Source organism: Mus pahari, chromosome 7 (genome assembly GCF_900095145.1).
Source record: "Mus pahari chromosome 7, PAHARI_EIJ_v1.1, whole genome shotgun sequence".
Lineage (NCBI taxonomy): Eukaryota > Metazoa > Chordata > Mammalia > Rodentia > Muridae > Mus > Mus pahari.
In genome coordinates this window covers 31,799,890-31,822,826 of record NC_034596.1, presented here as the reverse complement: position 1 = coordinate 31,822,826, position 22,937 = coordinate 31,799,890, and the positions used below count along the sequence as shown (strand labels likewise).

The following is a 22,937-nucleotide window of genomic DNA, read 5'->3' as shown; positions in this document are numbered from 1 at the left end:
GAGTTCCAGCCCAGCCAGGGATGGGGTGGGGGAGGCTGTCTAAAGAAAAAAAAAAAAAAAAAAAAAAAAAAAAACAAGAAAGAGCAGGAAGTGCTCTAAGTCTAATCACTAAATGGCTGGACAATCTGAGTCTGGGGGGGGGGAATCAGAGTCATGGGTAAGTTTATCTAGTAAGAAAACATGGAGGATTCTGCTTCGAACCCTGTTGCAGCTCTTCTTAACTAATTGAAGGTGTAACTCTCTCACGGTGTAGCCCAGGCTAGTGCTAGACTCTTGATATCCCAATTTTTGAGAGGACAGGTATATGCCACCAAGCCCAATTTAAGTTAGGACTTTCAAACGCCAGACCCAAGTTTCTTTGTTAACAATCCTTGACAAGAATGGGTTGGGCATAAGGTCATTGAAAAGATGAACAAAAGACGAATAATATGTGTTATGGCTCTCTATATAGAAAATTCATGATTGGAAAAGGGTTATAAAAATTCCATTCATGTGTGATGTCAGTATTCATTTTAGCTGTTAGTATTGATGAAATATCTACTACATACATCACTAATAGGAGCAAGTAGATGCTCTTGAAGGTTTTGTGTGACTTTGATGTTAAATTTTGACCATGCCTTTTCAGCATGACTGCACAGGATTTCACTAACATGAGGACTTTGCTCCTGATCGTTCACTTTGGAAGAGTCCATCCCTGTCCTAAAGAATGATCCCCTTACTAATGTCTGTCATAATGCTTTGTCTCTTTTCTTTGTAAAGACATTCATTTCTAAATGAAGCTTATCCAAGTCTCCTGCTTCCCAAAGAGAACATAAACACTTAGTGTTTCCTACAAGTGGACATTCACCTTAAAAAAAAAAAAAAAAGCACAAGGAACAAAGCTAAGACCCTTGAGGTCTTCCCTGCCCACTCTGATTTGGGCACCTATTCCCCCTACTTCCCTGTTAACTCAGACACCACTGATAAAGAATGGGCCCATCAGCTAAAACTTGGGAGAAGTGTTTGACGAAAGAGACATCTAAGTTGGAGTTTTGCGAGACATGCATGGAACCAGCACTCAGAAGGTGGAGCTAAAAAGATGAAGAGTTTAAGTTCAGCCTTGTCTCTGTAGAGATTTTGAGGCCAGTCTGGGCTTCATGAGACTCTTTCTCACCCCTCACACACACAAAAAAAGAGCTATCAAGCTAGTTTTGATTGGGGAATCCTTCAAGAGTCCACTGTGGTCTGGGGGACATCGGCCCTGAGTACATATGGTTTTAGGTAGAGGTCAGTCTGTCAGTATCAGGTAGTGTGGTAAAGGAAGAAAAGTGTCCAGTAGCTACAAAGGATTTGAAAGTCACTCCACACAGTCTGCCCTCACCCATGATTGCTCTTTTCCAATTACTCATGGTCAAGTGAGGACCAAGATTATTAAATGGAAAATTATATGCATAGGCAGCTCATACGTTTGAAGTTCTGAGTAGTGTGATGAAATGCTGAGCAGTCCCCCTATGTCCCCTCCAGGATGCCAATCACTGTTGTGGATGTATCCATGTGTGGACTCTTATCGGTCCCTTAGTAGCCACTTTCAGACCAACTGCAACAGTATAGCAGTATGTGAAATTTAGTAACCTTTGTTTTATATAATCATGGTCCCAAAGTGCAAGATAAGCAATGCCAATAATTACAATGTATTTTTACAATTGTTCTATTTTATTTTATTATTAGTTACTGTGCCCCAATTTATAAATTAAATTGTATCATAGGAAAACATGTATAGGAGAAAACATAGTATATACAAGGGCTGGTTTTATCTGAAGTTTCAAGCATCTACAAAGGGTCTTGGAGACTGGAGAGCTACTGCTTATTTATATAGCTGAAGTCCAGAAGTTTGGAATGGAATTGTCTTCTCGACTCTAAAACAAGAGTGGCACCTTTGGCCAATACCTGGCATTACAGTGAGAGGTAATTATAAAATGCTCTTGCAAAGAAGGGGGTTGCAACAGCACACATGTCCAGTGATGGAAAGGTGGGTTGCAATCGCACACGTGCTTACAGGGGTGGAAAGGTGTGACGGTGGCTGTTATCCCAGGATCTTACACTAACAGGCATGGCTCTCTGCTCCTGAGCGCCTGAGGCTGAACTTGACTCTAACCACATCTGGATTCTGCTGAGGGACTGAAACCACTGTGCCTCAAACTGCAACAGGTAGAGGATCATAAACAACTGCTACCAAACAGACTTTTGCTTTAAAAGCCAACAACTCCCTGCTCTTTTCTATGGATAGTCTCTCAAAGCTGGTTTGCTGGTAAATTTATAAAATTTAATTTATAAATTGGGGCACAGTAACAATGACCCTCTGAGACACATCCATGCATTAAAAAAAAAATCAGATAACACCACTATTTATACTTGCTGGATATTATTATATCCTTATTATGCCAAGTATAGACATTTGAGTCTTCTCTGGTTTCTGAACTCTAGAGTTTTGGAAAGCAGAGGCCGGTTGCATTTTTTTTCCCTCTGTCCTTGCCTGGCAGCACCTTGCCAGTGTTATGGAGCAAGTCCTCCATAACACTTCTGTATGCCTATGCTTAGTTCTACTCCTGTTACCTGGAAATTGGTCTCCTGCCCACCAAAACAAACATTCGTAGATCTTAAAGTGTTTTTTAATCCAAATGGATTGTAATTCTGTTTCCTGTTCTTTTCCTTCCCATTCAGTGCAACCAAATAAAACCCCAAACAGGTGGCTCGCTGTCAACAGCGGGGCCCTTCATCCTGATCATAGGGAAGTGGTGGAAATAAGTCGTAAGACCATGTGACAAGTGACAAGAGGTCCCCGGGAGCTTATAAGATATTCTAACTACTTATCTACCCAGGGTTCCCCTTTCTGCCCCAGGAGTCTCCAAATAACATAAAACGCAGGCAGCCTGGAAGTCGCCTGGTGGTTGAAGTGCCAATCTTCCAGCGTTTATTTCCAGCCCACTCTGGCTCTGTAAAAACACACAGTCTGATAAAAGAAGGTCTGCTAGGAAGGCTGACTACACCATGTGGCAGGCATCGGGGGCTGAGCCCCTTAGGCGCAGGATCGTATTTAAACTTCACAGAGCCTTAGAAGGTTGGGGTAAAATATCTCATCAAAGAACCGGCAGGCCACCCACAAAACAGCTGGCCAGGAAGAGGGCCTGGACCGAGGAGGGCTGGGGCTGCTTCGAGGCCCATGCCGACTTACCTGGGAAGTACAGAGTTGAGTGGCCTGGATTTTGGTGGGGATGCTACTTTCGGCTCTGCCACGGTGCTCCCGGAAGATGCCTGCGGAGCATCGGGCAAGGGTCCAGGAGGGTTCGGAAGTATCTCCCTAGCGGAAGTCAGAAGGTGCTCTTTCACTTCTTTCTCTCTGGACTTGGCTTTGTGCTCCGCCAGGAGGAGGTCAAATTGCTTTTTCCGGCCTGGGACTGCTCTCCGATGGCTCAGCGAGTGTGTCTAAGGAGAAGAGACATGAGAAGCCCAGCCTCTTTGATCAGCACATACACCTGCTTCCCCACGGCCTGCATTTCCGAAATTGCAACCATAGGCATTTAAAGGTGCTTGAAAAAGTCAACTTCAAGGCAACAGCTCCTGTTCTGAGGCTGGGAAGAGGCAGAGACCGCTCGAACGCAACCATGCCCTACACTCCAGGTGTCAAGAAGCCAAGGCTTCCTCCAGACAAATGGCATGAGACAGCTTCTGCGCAGAACCCAGGACAGCCTCGGATGAAAGTCACCCGCGAGGGAAAGCTAAAGTCAATCCAGGTGTGGGTAGGAGGCTCCAGTTGGCCCATGCATTCAGGGCCACCAGGCAGAGAGGGCCAGAGCCTGGATCCAGGAGGCACCAGAAGGACAGGAGGAAACCTGGGGCTTGAGGCTACCCCGTAGCGGAGGCCTGGGGTCCGCCTGTCCCCTGGTCACCCCGAGTGGCTAGATCAGAGCGCAGTATCTCATCCTCCCCTCCGGGGCTGCCTTTCTGGGCGCTGCCGCCGCCGCCGCCGCTCCTGCATACATTAAAACGTAGCAGGCTTTAGAACCGCCTGTGAGTGCCTATAAATACAATTTACTGTCTGGCCTCCCAAGTAACACGGGAAGCCTGGGGTGTTTTTTTTTCCCCCTCTCTCTCTCTCTTCCCCTTAAAAAGCCAGCCAGATTGAGGCAGGCACTTTGCTACCGTGGACAGAGAAGAAAGCCATTTCCCTTACAAAGAACAGCTGGAGGTCATGTCGAGGTTCCACACCCTGCCGTGTGCAGAGAGTGGCATGCAAACATTTCGACAAAGGCCCCAGCAAGAGCAGGAAGTATTTTTTTATGGAAAGAGAAATACCTTGCAGGTGAGGGATCTTGTGCAAGGTTTCTTTGTCTCGGGATCCAATACTCCACAGTGTTTATTTGGGTCAAATTCTCTCTCTGGTTTAAGAAACAAACAAAAAATGTAAGAAAAAAAAGGAGACTAAATAGGATTTGGCATTAAGACTACATTTTAAAAAAAAATGCACATATCCACCAACAAGTGTGACGTTGTCAGGCAATTTTTTTTTTCTCTCTTCCCCCAACCAGCTGCTAAAATGTTTCAAGAACCACTTGAAATGGTGCTGCACTCTGAACCCAGACTTTCTGAGTCTGATACAGGGCGGCATAGGGGACAGGGTGTGAGCAGAGGGCAGGAGGGTAGGACCATGCAGTTTACAAATACTTTGTTTTACTTAAAACAGCCCCACAGGTCCTTGGTGCTTTGGGCAGAAAGTGCCACCGGAGACCTAAGGATGCCTGCTTCCTTCAAAGACTGCCTGGAGAATCCATGCCTGTCCCCAGCCCCACCTCTGCCTTCCTGGATTATCCATTTAAGTGGGAACATGTTCACTGATTTGTCAGGGTGGCCTTTCCCATGATTTACGAGGCCCTTGGTGAAGGCTTTCCACACACAACCTCATAGATAAGTCATTTCCCTGAACTGGAATCGGCAGGGCCTCGGGCAGGGGCAGGAGAAAGCGTGGCTGTGCTCCCTGTGGGGCTGAACTTGAAGGCACAAGGAATACAGGCTGCTAACCTTACACCTCACTTTGCCTGTAGCCCCGGTCCAGACGCTGCACAGGAGGATCAGACAGGACACACTGGCCTGGGAGATGAAGGATAACTGAGGAGAGGGAGGGAGGGCTTTCTCCACTTCCTCCTCACTGCCTGGAGTGTTGATTGCTTCCAGTGATTGCTAACTGTCCTTCTGATGCCTCCTACCTCTTCGTCTCTTTGGGAATTACTAAGAATGCTTAACCACACCTGCAAAATTCGGGAATGTGTGGCCACCTTTCAAGGAGCCCTGGAGTTTTCTGAAGATCTGTGCTGTCTCTGGTAGGTACAGGCAAACCCCTGAGTCCTATAGAGCAGATATTTCCACAGCTCTCTGGGCATGAAGGGTGGTAATGTTTAATGGTGGAGAGGGGCTGATTAGGAAGGGTGCCAGGTCTCTTAGAAATGTGAAGTATCTGAAGGGCCTTGATGGCGGCAAAGTGAAGAGAGTCCCTTGGCCGGAAACCATCTAGCATTTGCTGGTGTAAACTTGAAGCATAATAAATAAATGTTCTATATTCAAGTCTGGGTGATCAGGAGGATGCTGCAAAGGAAGCTGGGATGCTGTTGTCAAGCTGTGCCCCACCCCAGGGCCATCAAAATGCCCCTTTCCTTCCTCTGCAGAGGGCTCTGTCCAGCAGGCAGTGAGCGAGTGGGTGTCGGGCACCTGGCTGCCTGCGGTTGAGGCCTTTCACTTTGGTCTACCAGAGTTAGGCCTGTGCCCAGACACATGCCAGCCAGCACCCCAGGTTGGAACTGAATGGGGTTTTGACTAGGGACAGGAGTTGGCTGTTGAAGGTGTGAGCGAGGTAGACACCAGCAAAGGACCCATTGAGACAAGATAACCCGCAAAACACAAAGTTCACCCCCCCCACACACACACTTCAGTTAAGGGTACAGGCTGGAAGAAGCCAAGGTAATATTATTGCAGCAATAAGAGACCCATAGCCTCTGGGCACTAAACAGGTTGACCCCTTCCCCCCTACACACCCTGGAATGGACACTCCATTTGGGAAGACTAGCAGTGAAGGACTTGATCCTTAAAGTGAAGCCTCATCAGGCTCTCCCTTTACTGTCATTGTGGACGTACAGGCCTTGGAGAGAAGTGCAGGGTTATTTCATTTGAATGTTTTTGGGTAGGCCCAAGTACTTTTAAATATAATTTTTAAATACAAATATAAGACAGAAAATCCAATTAAATACGAAGTAGAATATAAAAATTACTCACACTTTGGGTGCTTACAAACTATGGCTGAAGCAAAAGATAAATCCCCGCCCCCCCCCCCCCCCGCCTTCTCTCTCAAGCATGGCTTTCTCTGTACTTTGTTTTTCCTAGCTACCATTACAGAGAACCCAGATTGTGTATAGAAGCTATGAAACTCATAGCTTCTGGTCATTTGGAGAAAGCAGAACAAGCCAGGTTTAGTTCTACAACAGGCCCGAAGCAAACATCCTCTGAGACGGCCACTGTCACCTCCAACTGGCCATATGTCTGGTCAGGGGGCTGAGCAGGGACCCGAGAGAGACTTCCCCACATCCCCAATCTGCTATGCTGGTCCCAATGGGAATTCCAGCCTGACTCTAGGAGAGAACTCAGCCACAGCCTTGAATGCAGAATCAACCCAGGAAGCCAGGAGGCCGAAGAGCAGAGGTTACAGTTCCCTGTGTGGCACAGTCGCTGATAAGTCTGTTCTTTACCGGCATGCCGTGAGCTATCTATCAGCTATCCCAATGGACAGTCCTCCTTCACAGTGGCGTATGACCGCTAGGCTCACGAGACCCTCAGAGTCCACAGCTGTTGGTTGGTACAGAGAGCCCCTTGCTTCCTGAACTTCTAGGATAGCGTCAGCCAAATTCAAAACTTGACTGGGGACCTTATCTGCACTGGGGGATAAGAGTACCATCTCCCTGGCACTCTCGGGTGCCGGTCCTGCTTGTAGCTACACTCCAGATCGATTGCTGTTCAAGCCAAACGGCTGTTTCCCTCTAGGACCCCATCACTGATTTACAGATGGGACTCAGTTGTCACCTTACCGTGAGCCAGACTCTAACCACGGGGACACATACCTGAAAGTCTCCGGTAAGGCTTGTTGCTGTTTTTGGTGCCATTTGGGTGCTTCTTGTCTATGGTGGCTGACAGAATCCCCTTGCCATTTAAGATCTTCTCTGGTGAAGGTGGCACTGACTTGGACATCAAGGTGGGCTTAATTAAAGGCAGGGTGGAGACGGCAGAGGAGGAGGAGGAGGAAGTGGCTGCAGTAGTGGTTGTAGAGTTCATTTTGACATTGGCACCATCCGCCTTCACTAGGTTAGGAATTTTCTCTAAACTGACTACGGGAACTGGAACGCTGAAAGATAAAGGAACACACATGCACCGCCGCCTTCTTTGATAGATCCCATCCACCGAGGAGCTACACCCCCGCTTATCGTTATCACAACACTTCCTTATCACTTATTTATGCTCCTCCTGTAAGCGAGCAGCGTGATTCCCCGTTTTTTGATGGGAGGGAGATCTGTGCCGAGTAAAGGACCAACAGGGGGTGAGCGGCTGGCACGGTGCCCGCCCGGAGTGGATAAGAGCAGACTGATTACCTCCCAGACTGGCTGTCCCCATGAATCCTCTGATTCTGTCCCCCCTCTCAGGCCCTCTATGTGGCTTCTCTCTGACACAGCACCTTGGGCAAAACAAGGCCACCACTGTGAAGCCGGGGGAAGACAGGTTGTCTGTGCCCTGCAGACAGCCTGCCACTGTGGAACCAGGTCCCCCTCCCCATTCTTCTGCTCCTGAGAGTCTCCCCACCCCAGCCCCATCCGGGCCTGACATCTGCTTAGCTCCCCTAGTACTGACAGGCTCACGCCATACAGAGCATGGCTGCAGTCCAGCGAGGGGGCACACCATGCTGTCGGAGGGCTTCTGGATCGTGCTCACATCCCGAGGATGGGCTCGAATCGAGTGAGCCGCCGTGTACCATTATCCAATATTCCATTTTAGGCAGCTAGTTATGTAAATAGGCAATTCTCCAGACTGGCAGGTGAGAGGATGAATTTTAAGAAGGCGAGAGCACAAAGGTGTGCATTCACTCTTCAGAATCTGTCACCTTCACCCCATTCCCTTGCTAGTTCCCAGGAACGGATGTGCATTTGATTTCTGCTACTCTTTAATTCGGGGAGGACCCTGTGTCGGGGGTGGGGGTGGGGGAGCTGGGGAGAGGATGCGTCTCTATGTCTTGAAAGATGAGATGAATAAGTTTTGCTTTGGTCTCTGCACCAGGTTTCCTTTTCTCCTGGCAGGAGGGTAGACTGCTAACATTTCGGTTCCCCAATCATCTTTGAGCTGAGAGTGGAGATGGCTTTAGCTGTTTGAATGCCAAATGATGGAGAATACGGCTCTCGAATGCCTGCAGACAGTGTAGGGCATGAAACAGAGGCTGTTTTTGGCAGGGAGGAATCCTATCTGTCCACATGGCTGGCTCTCGCTTCTCTAAGGCATGTTCACAGATCATTTCTTTGATCAAGTCGTTCACAAAATTATTTCAGCAACTCGTCATTCCCTGCCACCCTTCTGATTTTTGAAACAGGACCACAGACTGTAGTTAGTTATAGGTCTTTACCAGTGGGCACACAGCGGCAGAGCCAGCTGGGGCTGAACATTTTAGACTTCCCCCTTGGACCGTGTGTTTTCTTGGCCTGCAGAAAAGTGGCTTGGGATTTCAAGTCTGTGAGAAGGGAAATGGGAACAATGGCAAGGACTCTTACCGACTCTCTACCCGGGATCAGAATGCAGGAGTCACAGAGACGGGGCTAAGCGACTGTCTGTTCGGTGTCGAGTCTCTAAGTGCTCACGTGTTAATTGCTGAAGAACAGTCCCAGAAACTCTCTCGGGTGGGAGTGTGCTAAGAGGCCATGTAGACACGGGTGAAATCAGCAATCAGGTCCACCATGGTCTGGATGCATCTCTCAACATTTGCTTAGAAACTTAAGTGTCCAGATGCATATGCGGATAGTGTTTAGAAGTATGGGGGAGGGGTAATTAGAATACTTCGAGAAGTAATTAGAATAAGATGAAGTCACGTGCATGCGTGTGCGTGTCTGTCTGTCTGTCTGTCTGTCTACAATGGGGCTGGTAGCTTTATAATAAAAGGAAGAGAGAGCTGAGCTCTCCGTCTGTCTTCCTGGTCCTCATCAGCTGATACCCTCTGCAGCCACCCGGTCCTCACCAGTCAACAGCCCTTTGTTATCAGACCCCTGAGCCTTCTCACCGGGCATTATAAAATCTGTCCATTATAAAAATCACCCAGTTTGTGGTATTTTGTCACAGAAGCAGAAAACAGACTAAGAATATAAAAAGACACCACGATGGCAGAAAATGCAACGCTATGGGAAAATTATGAAATATAACTCTTCTCGGCTCATCTCTTCAATTCAAAAAAAGCACAGATCACAGGAATCCGGACCTTCCCCCCCCCCCCCTTTGAGAAATTGTCTCAAGTAGTCCAGGCTGGCCTTGAACTCCTAATCGTCTTGCCAAGGGCAGGGATTACAGGCTTTTCACGAGCCTCCCGGTTTAGAAATGAGGTCTTGAAGGAGTCTCTTTACACTGTTGTTCATGGCAGTCCTCTTTGTGACAGCCAGAAGGTGGAAGCAAACGAAATGGCTATTAATACAACATATGGATGTCTAATCTTTAGCTTTCTGAAGGAAGGAAATTCTGACCCATGGCTGGACCCTGAGGACAGTATGCTGAGCGAAACAAGCCAATGGCAAAGGACAAGCAAGGGATCCCACTTACACAAGGCACCCACCATAGCTATAGTCACATAGAAAGCAGGACGGTGAGTGGGGGAGGGGGAGGGGAGGGGGGAGGGGGCACGACCTCGGTCTAGAATCTCAGTTTTGCAAGATGAAAAGATGCTATATGTTGGGTGTGAAACAGTATGATTATACTCAACAGTACTGTACATTAAACATGATTAAGGTGGTAACTTTTATTTTTATATATTTTACCATCCTTTTTAAAAAAGTACCAAGCAACAACTTCACAAGTCGCAAACCTCATGCAACCTAAATTATACTTCAGCAAGTCTGTGAGTATGAATGTGTGTATATATACATATATGCTATATATGCACATATATTACATACATATATATTCTATATACATTGTGTATATAGAGAGATACAGATTACACATACACACGTGCCATATTACTTCGCGAAAGGAAAATGAGGACTTGCAAGTTGCAGATCTGGCTCTCATTGCAGAAGCACGGCAGAGGACACAGAAGGCCTCCAGTCTCTGTTAGAAGTGCAGAGGGACGCCTGGGATGAGATAATCCAGAGCAATTGCCCCGTGTCCCCCACACTCGCAATGCAGACTACATGTCTCCTCTAGAGTCAAAGGCTGTTGTCAGATGTGTTCTGCGAGGCAGTCACATGCACACAGGTGTACTGAGCTGACATTGCAGCCAGCACGGCAGCTAACCCCGTAGCTGCACCCCAGCCTGGCTACTTCCTGGTCTCTTATTTGATCCCCTAATGTGGAGTTTTGTTTTTTTTTTTTCTACTGCCCATTATTTTCTGTATCACTGATGCTTCTGGAACTTCAGCAGGACTCCGATACCAATACCCACGGGCAGGGATCTAGAGATGGAAACCACCAGAAGAAACATGAAGAATGGGAAATGCTGAGCAAAAGAACCCAGTGGAGAATTCTAAAGGCCTCATGAATCATAAGGGAGCTAGCCACCAGGTAAATACCCTGGGTGTTAGGTGAGCCGCCCCCCCCCCCCCCCCGTATCAGCAGAAGAACGAGGAGGGGATAAAATCTTCGCAATGGCAATGGGAATTCCAAGAACTCACCAGCTGGAGGAAAGAATTATGCTGCACATGGGAGCTGTCCCTGGTACTTTTCTCCGGGTGGTTGTTCTCGCCAGTAAAAGCTATGGTCTTCCCTCAGGTGACCTGCCTTTGTTTGGGCCAAGCCTGAGAAGGGGAGGTGAGGGGAAGCAGAAAAGTAGGCAGTTCTATGGCAGTGGGATAGTGAGAAGGATCAGACATACCTTGAGAGGTGAGGAGAGGGAGGCTCACACGTTTGACACCCCTCCACTCACCACAGAACGAATTCTAGCCTGACTCCCTTCTCGGCTATTACTGGCCCAAGACCCTGCAGTGCTGGACAAAGGGCATAAGTGAGCACAGGATGGTGCCACACAGTGACAGACAACGGACCCTCAGCACTCCATCTTCTTTAGAGAACGGAGAGGTGGCTCATGTTCAAAGCTCTTCCTCCCGCCCTCACATGCCACCGCCACCGGTGCAGGAGTGTGCTGTCACCGCCAGCCACCAGCTCAGGACTGCCTCTGTCTGCTCTCCTCTCCAGTCCCCACACTCCCCTTCTCCCCTTCCTAGATAGTAATGCGGCAGCCTCAGGCAGGCAACAAAATGTGGCTCCTTCAGGTGGCTGTAAGCCCTGAAGTACATACGGTTTAATTCCCCCCCCCCCCGCTTGCAAAGAAGCCAAATATACCCAACCTGTGATTTCACAGGGTGGCCAACTCTCCCATTGTCTCTGCGTGCCACCACAGCAAGTGAAACTCTCATGGGTGGTGAGGAGTTGGTAGGAACTGGCTAGGTGGTAGCACCCAGAACACAGACTGGCAAGGAAGTGTATGTGTGTGTGTGTGTGTGTGTGTGTGTGTGTGTGTGTGTGTGTGTGTAGGAGATAAACAAGCCTGGGAAGGGAGCCAAAAAGAAAAAAAAAAAAACCCAAAGTCCTTCCCCTTCCATGTCAAGGGACGGATTCTTCCTCTGTTCTCATCCTTCACTACATTTATAAACTCCCTACTATCCTCCTTTTGAGGTGTTGTGTTTAAGAAGGAAAGAGGGTCCCCCCCCCATGAAGTCCCTGCTGCTTTGAAAAAATGCCTGTTTTGTGGACTTGGCACAAACTCTTTCAGGGAGGCCAGGGCTGTAGCTCATTCCAGCTGTGTCGAAGATGCTGGGAGCCTTTATCGCCTCGTTATGTCTGTGCCTCCTCTCAGGCCTGGGAAGGCATTGCAGTGTGGAGATGGGCCCTCCCTCAACCCCTGGTACCACAGGGAGGTGTCTGTTTCTCTTGTGCTGCTCTGGTTCCCCATGTCTTCTTCATTGTGTTCTTGGCCTGTCTGAATTGATCTTTCTAGACCAAGGTAGGTCTTCTGGCTTTAAGAAAAATGCTTCTCATGGCATCAAGCAGATTCCCCTCCCTACCCAGTGATGTCTGCAAAAGAGCAGAGGTAGAGAATCACGAGGGTGTCATTGTGAGAGTCACTGCCGGGCTGCGGGGCCAGCTGCCCCCTGCCAGCCATGCTTTCATGCTGGTCATGACTTATTCTTCCATAGTCAAGAGATTTGCCTGAAGAGAATGGTTCGGAAAGTCTGTAGGTTTGCGGAAATTATTGCCAGCCTTTCTCCATTTAACAAGTGGGGGTAAAGACACACTTGACAGACAGGAGTGTGAGGACATATGGTATTTGTGCTGTGGGTTATGTGTCTGATGTGAATTCGAGGCTGTCTGATCTCTTCCACCGCTTCATTCGACAGAGATCCGCATGCTTGTACGAGAGGCCTGGCAGCGTCTGGAGAGTCTCTGGTCTATTAGCAGACCCCCTGATAGGCCACCTTACTCAGCCTCCTCCCTTCCAAGTGGTAGTAGCATTAAATCATCCCGATAAAAAGGAATTTAGCTCTTTTAACATACTCCTGGAGTCGGAATTCTACTTGGCACTTGGAGATATACTGACGGGTCGGGGAAAGGCTGACACCAGGAAATTCTTTCTAATTGGAAGCCTTGAAGTTGAAGAAATACTAGGGATGGTCTGACAGGTTTAAGAATCAAGGGGTCACGAAGAATGGGTATAAAGAACAGCCACGGAGTCCTGCCCTGCCACGACAGATATAGTAGGTCCCGCACACACCCTGATGAGTGGGTAGTCCCCCTCTACCCTGCTTTTGAGGCAAGAAGCCAGCTTGTAAATACCTTTAGCAAACCATAGCGGAAGATATCTAACCACAGGGCATGTAGATAAGAAAGTTTACTGGGCTGATCTAATACTATCTTAAGGCAGAGGTCAACAACGTGCACCACCACTCTCTGCGTGGTCTGGACCCTCTCCCACACAACACCGCCTCGGTAAACTGAGAAATGCGGTCACACCACACGGCTGCTAGGGGTGAGTGGTCCTGGCAGCAGAGTGGCTGGCGGGATGCAGAATGTGTGGAAAAAGCTTGCCAAACGCCCACTGTTGGCCAAGAAAGGGACAGCATCGCCACCAATAATCTTCATCCTGGGCTGCAAAGCTTAGCCTCTTAACTCCATTGCAAAGGTGATTCGTCATAAAGGAGGGCATATATGAGATTTCCTCCCTGAGACAAGTTAGGGGTGTGGTGTGTGGGTGAACACGGGGGCTTGGATCAGCTGACCTTGATGAATTGTAGAAAGGGGGACAGAAGCAGGGGCTGGGGGAGAGAGCCCAGTTGATACAGGGCTTGCTGTGTAAGTCTGAGGGCCTACGTTTGATATCTGGCAAGCACAGTGAAAGGTTGAGTGTGCTGGACCATGCCTGTGATCCTACTGCAGGACAACTTGGAACAGGATCAGCGGGGCTTACTATCCAACCAGCGTAGCTCACTCGGTGAGTCTCGGGGCAATAAACGAGCTTGTCTCACAACAAAACGAAAGCATGTGGACGCTACCTGATAACCCCTGATATTGGCTTCCACAAGTACATGCACGCACGCATGTGACCACACACACACACACACACACACACACACACACACACACACACCATAAACATTCTCCAGACACACAAAAATGATCAGAAGCAAATCAACATAAAAGGTTCCGGCAAATTCACTGACTGTGGAGGTGTCCCACCCCTGGATCCTGCCTTTCCTGTGGCTGGATGCTTTCTCGTGAAGGCATAAAGCATGCAGCTCCCTCGCTGTAGGGTCTCAGCAAGCTCCTACAGACTTCTGTCCTTGTGAGGGGTGACAAGACGAGGGCGTGGCTAGTGAGTAAGCCTGGGTTTTAGCTTGTCCCTCCTTCCTCGAGACCTGACTAACATTTGTCAGCCCCACAGGCCTACCTAAGTTTCCTTATCTGTGAAAGGAAGACATGACATTTGAAACGAGTGGATGAGGTAATGGGACCAGAGGGTCCCTCAGGTGCGACGCTCAGCCTCAAGGTTGAAGTGAAACAGGAGAGAACCGCGCCATTCACTCTCTCACGGGCCCTCCTGAGGTGTAAGCCGTGGTCACCGTCTGAAACCCTTGGTCCCTTCTGTCCTTAGGGGTTGCCGTGGACAGAGTGGGAGGCAGCAGACAGGTGGGAGCAGGTGGCTTCCAAACTCACCCAGAAAAGACCAATCCTGGGAATACAGTGGAGAGACAAAAATGGAAGAAGGGAACAAGCCTTTCCATACTCAGAGACCACCCCCCCGCCCACCCCGTCCAGGGCTCCACATCCCGCTTCTCAGTCCCTAGGCACTCCCAAGCTTAGGTGAGTCACCATGGCTTACATCTGGATGGGGCTTTCTGCCCAGCCTACTAGCAGAAGACAATTCCTACACTTCAACAGCATGGGGACTCTGAGGTTCCTGGGCACCTTGTCTTCTGGGGTAGGCTCTCTGTACACCTCTAGGCTGTTCAGCGGGATGAAGGAAGTCCTGTTCTCCAGCTTTCTCTTATTCTGGACTTCTAAGGGTGTGGGAGCTTAGAAAGGGGTCCCCAGCCCCACCAGGAGGCCAAGGGGTGCTAAGTATTCCTGGAGAACCCTAGTGCCCTAGGACTGTGGGAGAAACAGCAAGCTAAAGAGTGGTCTGAATGCAGTAGGGCATCGGATGCCACACAGGCTCCCCTTGGGAACAGCTGTGAGCACAATGGGCTGTGGGCCTATTCAAGGTTTCAAGGACAGCTCCAGACCCTATCAAATGCTCAGTGCATGGCCCCATAACTAAGAACCACGGACACACAATTGAGACGGCTGGTCATCAAGATTCACATCATTGCAGAGACAGCATGAAGGCAACTGAAGGTGGGGCTGGGGACTTGGGGCTAAGTGGATTCTGGAAGAGTGAGTTAGTCTTTGGCAATGGCTTACTTAGAGCTGGCTGTACTCAGGAGCAGCAAGTGGGAACACTTCCCTTTCTGGCCACCAGAGGTCACTGGCTCCCACTGTTGGAGTGGTAAGACGTCCTTTCAGAGAGCCTGTTACCTGTGTACCATGGCCAGAGCAAGAAAGTCTCCTAGTGCCAAATCAGACCCAGGAGAGAAATGGGGATTCCTTAAAAAACGTCTTCCATGTCCCTGTCAGGAAGGGGTGAGAGGAGACACCCAAAATGACCCTGGCATCCCATGCCCAGGCTCTCCCTTTAAGGAGAACCCTAAACACAGCAAGGAAATGGCCAGGGACTCTGTGACCAGCTGCTCCCATTTACTTCAGAGAAGAACAAACACATTCAGAACAAACATTCCCATTCATTCCTTTTCATTCATATGCTCTCTGTCTCTGTAGGCAAACAATTGAAAGCCACTGATGAGTTCTGAGCAGCACAGTGTGCGTGTGCGTGTGCGTGTGTGTGTGTGTGTGTGTGTGACTGTGTGTCTGTGTGTATGCATGTGCATGTGTGTGTATGCAAGTGTACATGTTTGTGTATGTATGCAAGTGTATGAGTGTTCGTGTGTGTGTCTGTGTGTATACATGTGCATGTGTGTAAGTGTGTATGCAAGTGCGTGTACATGTTTGAGTGTGTACAGGAGTATATATGAGTGTGTGTGTGTCTGTGTGTGAGTGTGCATGTGTGCATATGCAAGTGTATATGAGTGTGTGTGTGTGTGTGTGTGTGTGTGTGTGTGTGTGTGTGTAGGGAGGGCATGTACTGGGAAGGCAAAGATTTCACAGCCTGCATAGACACCCCAATATGACTCCCTGTGGCTTCTGGGAACCAACCCCCAATTCATGTCAGCACCAGGCTAGAAGAGCTAAGCCTGAAGTCTACCACAGGCATCTGGCTGGGTCCTCTCCATAAAGCACCGGGAAGACATTCAGGGCACATGAACTCCCACATGTCCCCTCTCTCCCAGAAGACTCACCTCCCATTTCCAAGCATTTTGGGAGGGGCCGTCTGGAAAGAGGGAGCCCCTCCCCCACCGTGCTGTAGGGTGTGCACAGGGGGGCCAGGAGCCTGCTGATTTTTCTTCTGCTTTGGCTCATTTTCCTTCTGGAACAGCAGGCTGATCTCCTGCATTTTTAATAGTGGAGCATATTTAGCATTCAACACACACTTGCAGGTTGATAAGGCCCAAGGAGAAGGCACCAAGCCATCCACGGGAGGAAAACCTATTCCCATCTCTCCCCTGTCTCTTGCCCACATCAGCCAACATCATCTATCTACTCGCCAAGGCTGGCTGTGGTGGGAAGGGACAGCAGGTGACAAAGCTATCCTGGCTGGCAGTCACTCTGCCAGAGCCTGGACCCTGGCAGAGCTGAGGCTCATAATAAAGGATGAAATGGTCAATGTGGCTCAAAAGACCAAACAACCACCGTTTCCTCTCTCTTTCTTGAGATGAGGTCATCCCCACTCCCCCTCAGCATCCTGAGCGCTGGGATCATGGACTCATGTGCTGGGACTGTGGGCATATTCCCAGTTGTCTTTTGCTCAGGGACTAAATCATTTGCCCATCTCCCTGTGTCACTGTGGACCACAGGAACACCAGCCAGGGGCTCTGTGGCTTCTGACTTCCTCAGGGGTGATCTCCAGCAGGCAGGGAAACTGGAGGAGAGTGCTCGGAGAGCTGCAGGGGAAGGATTAACAGACTGCTCTGTGGATTCTCAGGCAGTTCAAAGGAGACAGATTTAAGGCATGGCGATGCCGTCTTCCTCTTTCTCCCCCCTGTCCTCTTCCTCTTTCCTTCTTGTAGTGCTGGTGACCAAAGCCTCCTGTAATGTTAGACAAACACTTTATGGCTGAGCTCCTCCCCTAACCTATTTTGGGGACAGAGTCTTGCTAAATTGTCCAATCTGGCTTTGAACTCACTCTGGAGCCCTGGCAGACCTAGAACTTTCAATCCTCCTGACCCGGACTTATAAGGAGCTGAGCTTACAGGCCTGTACTACCAGACCTGGCTCCCCACCACCACCACCACCACATGTCTTCCCCTCTTTTCATTGTGTGTGGGGGCACATGCATGGCACATGGTTTGTGTGGAGCTCCACAACACTGTGGAACTAGTTCTCAGGACAGAACTCGGGTCACCAAGCTTACGGCAAGCATTTCACCTACTAGGCCATCTCACCAGGCTTCTTCCCCTTTCTTCTTTTAAATTTTTTCTATGTCTGTTGGACTATTTATTTTTGAGACCGGGTCTCACTATGCAGTTCTGGCTGGCCTGAAACTCACTGTACAGACACAGATAGCCTGTGCCTCCGAAGCACTGGGTCTAAACACATGAACGATCAAGTCCAGCCTCCACTTTCTTTTTATTTAAAGTGTTTACCCCCACTCTCTGCTAAGCCATAGGAAGGGCAACACCATAGAACTGCAGACTGTTCAACTTAGTGTGAAAATACCCGGAGATCAACCCGACGTGGAGGTGCTGTTCATAGCCATGCATTCAAACCTGAGCTACTTGTGAAAGGAAATCCTGATAACGGCTGTCCCATTCCTTGTCAAGTCGGCCAGCTCTATAGGCAGGCAATCTCGTGGCCTTATGGGTCAATTGAGAACTCATTTGGAAGGGGCCTCTGGCTGGACATTCTCTTCAGGTCCCCCTGCTGTTCCCACTACAGGTCCAGAGCACCAGGCTAACACAATTAAGGACAGTGTGTTCTTTCCACTTCACAAGACCCGCCAAAGTACTTGCAAATCCAAGACCCACGGGTCCCCACGTGGGGTCACTCAGAAACGTGACAAGGCCTGAGCTCTCTGATAGCAGCCGCTGGTGACTACTCAGCTTGCGCAGTGTAACGGCTGCTCTCTCGAGCTGGGAACGGAATTCTAAATATTTAAATTCACAACAGTTTTAAAATAAGAAACAGGATTCAGTTATGGCGGAGTTTAAGTGTGTTTGGGACCACTTGAGTTTGTGACTCTGCCAGAGTTCTCTGCTAGTTCTAAACGTCATCTGGCCATGGGGTACATATTCCTGCAAACTTAGATGTGCCACAAAGGTAAAAGAAGCACAGGACTTCAACAACTGGGGGCGGGATGAGGTTGCTGTGAGGCCAGGAACGTGGACTAGCTTACTAACTGTATGTTGAAACGATAATACTTTGGCTCTATCACGTTAAAGAACATATACTGTAGAAAATTAATTTCATAGTTTTTTTTTTTTCCCAAGGTGGCTGATACTTTAGAATGAAACACGGGGCACACACTGCATTTCCATTGGATACCGCCAATCCGAACACTTCTCGACAGAAGGTGGCTGCCTTCGGGAAATCACAGGGTCCCCTTCAATGGGCCCATCTGGTTCCGTGTGTCATTCAGTTCGAGGAGAAGTGTTAGTCACAGTGGCCTCTTGTTTGCACAACTGCCAATAGGCCACCATGCTGGGGGCACCAGTGCAACCCCAGAGTAGGAGGAATGAGGAATGTGGAATGTATGGTGGTACACACAGAGAGCATCATGGGAGAGGACATCGCAGGCAGAGAGCATCATGGGAGAGAGCATTGCAGGCAAAGGCGATACGCCATGGACTGAGAGCAGACAGCAGTGCGTTGGCTTGCTGGCCAGGAGGAAGTGGATAAGAAGGACTAAGGACAAAGTGACCGGTGGATAGGTAACCAGTGAATGGCTAGGACTTGGACCAGGAAGAGGGGGCAGGATGCAGCAGGAGGAACAGTAGGCTGAGCAGACCCTGCTTTGGAGGCCCCTCTTCCTGTTCCTGTCCCATCTCCAAGGGCCCTATCTTTGGCCTTCACTCTTTTCTCAGCACATCCCTTTTGGGGAGGTCCTGCCTGTATCCACAGTGTCGATGTCCTGTCTATACGGAGGGCTCTCATACTTCTGTTCCAGACCTACCTCTCTCTTGACCCCAAGGTCTAAACATTCAGTGCCCACCACCTACTTCTTTGCGGATATTTCTCAGACCCTTCCCAACACACAGATTCTGATGGAACTGACCCCCTCCTGCTTGAGGAAGTGGCAGGAACGGTGAGCCAGCCATCTGAGTCTAAAATACCACCATCATTCTAACTCCCTCCCTGTGGTTCAATGCCACATCTACAGACCCTCACCCGTGAATCCTCTCCCATGGATGTGCCGCCACCTTGGGCTCAGGCTCCTACTGCACTTCACTTGGACTATTCTGGAATATTCTCACTCTTCTCAAGGCTTCCAGAATGTTCCCCCAGCCTTCCTGGATACTGCTGCCTGCCAAGGAGACTTCAGAACTGAAAACTGCTCTTTTCTTTCCCTAGGTCATTTTTCTAGGGTCCTGATTATGCCACACTCAGCAGGACTTTGTGCCTCCTTGGATTCAGAGCCTACCTCTCCTCCTGTGAAAAATGCCTCTGCCCATTCCGAGCCCTCTCCCTACGACATCCTTCCCCACTTGCTTAAAAAATATTTTCATTCTGACAAAACAGACACAGCGTAAGATTCCGTCTTGAGCTGTGTTTTCTCCGTCCAGTTCCTTGCTCCAGATGTCTCTGACTTAGGGTTTAATTTAGGATTTTTGACTTTATGAGGTATACTCAGTGGCAACTATATAGTGGCCAGTGAGTTTTAGGGATTCTTTGGCTTGGGGGGTTGCTGGAGGCTGAACCCAGGCCCTCATGCACGGGGTGCTCACAATCACCCATCGAGCTGCACCACCAGCCCAGAATTCAGCTTTGGACTTTGAGCTTTCCCCGGGCTGGCCATCCGTGTACGGTGTTCTTTTACAGTCCTAGGCCATGGCTTAGGCTGCAGAAAGCTGCCAGACCCATGGACGACCACATATAAAGCAGGCTTCCTTTTCTCTCTAGAGACTTAGCCCAGTGGACGCTGATCTACGGGGTCTGAGGTGGTTGCTTTTCTTTTCACTATGTGTGCATGTGTGCATGATATGTGTTTGTGTGAGCATGTGCACATATGTGTGGGTACATCTAGGGGTTCGAGGTTCATGCTGGGTGTCTTCCCTGACTGCCCTCACCTTCGCCTCCGAGACGGACTTCTCGGTGGATCAGGGGCTCGCTGCTGATTTGGCTAGACTGGTTGGCCAGTGAGTTTTAGGGATCTGCCTATACACCCCTCCCCTGTCACTGGACACACACTGCTGGATCCAACTTTTATGTGAGTTCTTCTGGGAATGGGACCTTTCACCAAAGGAGTCATCCCCCTGGCCTGGCCCCATTTCCTTTTCTTTTTTCTTTTTTTTCTTTTCTTTTTTTTTTTTTTTTTTTGGTTTTAATGTGGACAGTGGGGATCTGAACTCAGGTCTCCATGAGTGTTTATTGAATTAGAGGCAAGAAAGGCAAGTTCAACGCACTGTGGCGGGCATTCACTGTGTGACTCTGAGCCAGTTGCTTAGCGTGTCAGATCTCATTTTTTTTAAGCCTGAATGGCTTGTGATTCTCGATCACAGGCCTCCCAAGATGCCAACGTCCTCGTTGCCTACTACACGAAGAGGGAGCCTTACCACCAGCGTGAGGACCCTCTGAAAGTTGGCCCCAAATTCCCTATTTCAATCCTGATGACCCATTAATACCTATTATACTAGCTTCCCCTGCTCTTTTCCCCTGGTATTAGAGCATGCCCCTATCTTTACTCAGTATTTAATGGACACCTACACTAACCATTACATGCCCTCTATAATAATCACCAAGCATCACGCACAGGGCTCACTCATGTTATAGAGAGAGTTTTGTGCAAGTTTGTTTTTTTAAATGCCTGCAGTCCGCACAATGGACTGACAGCCTTCATCCCCTGTTGTGCAACTATAAGGTCTAGCCTTGGAAATCCAAAGTTAAACATGATGAGATAGGATAAGGCACAGGAGAAGGGCATCCAAACTAGGCAGATGACTTAAAAAAAGGCCTACCAGATGAGGACATAGTTCAGCCGCTCCACAGTTTATCATGGGGCAATACGATTTTCAGTTTGCTATGTATGTAGAAAGTGCTGAAGGTCAACATGCAGCTTTAAAATTTGTTTGTAAATTTGATTCTGCGTGGGTGGGTGCTTTGCCTGCACGTACATCTGTGTACCACGTGAGTGCCTGGTACCCCCAGGAGCCAGAAGAGAGCATCAAAGTCCTGGAATTGCAGATAGTTGTTAGCTGCTATGTGGGTGCTGGGAATTGAACCTGGGTCCTCTGGGGAAGAAGCCAGTGTTTTTAACTGCTGAGCCAGTGTCTCTAGTCCCCAGCATGCATTTAATGTACCTACTTAGGGAGTTGGGAGGTGGGAGCGAGTAAACTGTCTGCGGTGAGCTCACTCTAATTTAATAGGTAATGGGGCACTCGAGGTGATTGCAGTTTAGAATTCAGGCTTAAAATGGGACAAGGGGTGCTAAGTGACTGCCTCAAGGACACACAGAAAGTCCGTGGCAGAGCCTGGCTTTGAATTCGATTCTCTTGCCTCAAGTTCAGTGCTGGCTCCCTTCCATACCCAAGAGCGTTCATAACCCTTGGTCCACCTGCCCACCATCGCCCCCTGCTGGAGAGTGCATCTACTTTCTTGCTACCACTGTGGTTGTCATCTTCCGTCGACATGGAAACCAGTTTTTTCTGCTTCTCCATGAGAACTGAAGACCAGAGAGGCTCTCAATGAACTCTTCAGGCCCTTCGGTGGGTGCTAGACCAGCGCCGCTGTGACATCCCTCCTCGCGGACTAAAGAAGCCGCTGGCCTTGCAGCCTGTCCCGTGTGCCGTGTGCAGGACAGCCACATGCAGTTTGCAGACCGCACAGCTCGTACCACGTGAGCTAGTCCAACAACTGGGGTACACTCACGCTGTCAGTTCAGCTCCTCTCGGGTACACATCTGGCCGGTTGCTTCAACAACACTTTACGCCCCTCGCTGAAGGCGCCTTGCCCATGACGGGTCTTAGCATGCGGAGAGGGTTGACTCTGCTGATTGCGGAAACTGATCTAACGCAGCAGTTCCCCTGACAGAGGCCTCGTGGCCAAGAGAACAGAGTGCTATGAGACCATGTGACCCCCTTGCTGCCCTTGCATAAGGTGAGCTCGCTTTGTAATTTCCTCATTCCGGGATTTTCGCCTTCCTTACATTTGTCCGTAGGTCGTTCCCAGACTCTTCTTCAATGCTTCTCCAGTGCTGGGGACTTCACTCAAGCTAGGTAAATGCTTCTACAATGAAGCAACACCCCTCAGCCTGAATAAGTTGTTTCACCATTTTTCCATTCCCATGGGTTCCCCTGAACCCGCGCGGCTTTTTATTTTTCACACAGGGGTCTCACTACACAGTCGAGCCCTTAAACCCCAATAATTTCTTCCTCTAGCTGGAATCATACATCTATGCTACCATGCCTATCTCTGAAGAGCCACTTCTCTAGGATGGATGTCCCAGCTGGGTGAACTCCTCTCACTCTTAGTCCCAGGCCATGAGGTTTCGGCAGAGATGGAAGTGTAATGATAACTGAAACTAACCTTAAACATGTATTGTGCACGTATTCTGACCTGTGTATTGAACTTGCTGCCATACGAGGGAGCTACTGGATCCTCACAGCATCCCATGGAACAGAGCTATGACTAGACCCATTTTACAGTACAGCAAACCGAGGCACGGCAAAAATCAAAAGACTTGCCCAAGGTCGCCGAGCAAAGAGACCCATTCACAGAGATTACCTCTTCAGCAGCTAAGCCCTTGGCTCTCTGCGGGC

The 22,937-nt window shown here is 49.2% G+C and overlaps 1 protein-coding gene across 9 annotated transcripts in view; it reads right to left on the bottom strand.

The window, feature by feature from the left end:
• The window catches only part of Atxn7l1 (ataxin 7 like 1), a 221,338-nt gene that overhangs the window by 24,052 nt on the left and 174,349 nt on the right, over positions 1–22,937 (bottom strand). For all 9 annotated transcript variants that reach the window (XM_029540530.1, XM_029540532.1, XM_029540529.1 and 6 more), the window contains 3 exons: positions 7,140–7,420; positions 4,333–4,415; positions 3,212–3,462 (listed from right to left, as the gene is read on the bottom strand). In XM_029540530.1, coding sequence (XP_029396390.1) covers positions 3,212–3,462; positions 4,333–4,415; positions 7,140–7,420 — 615 coding nt within the window. The remainder of the gene's footprint in view (positions 1–3,211; positions 3,463–4,332; positions 4,416–7,139; positions 7,421–22,937) is intronic.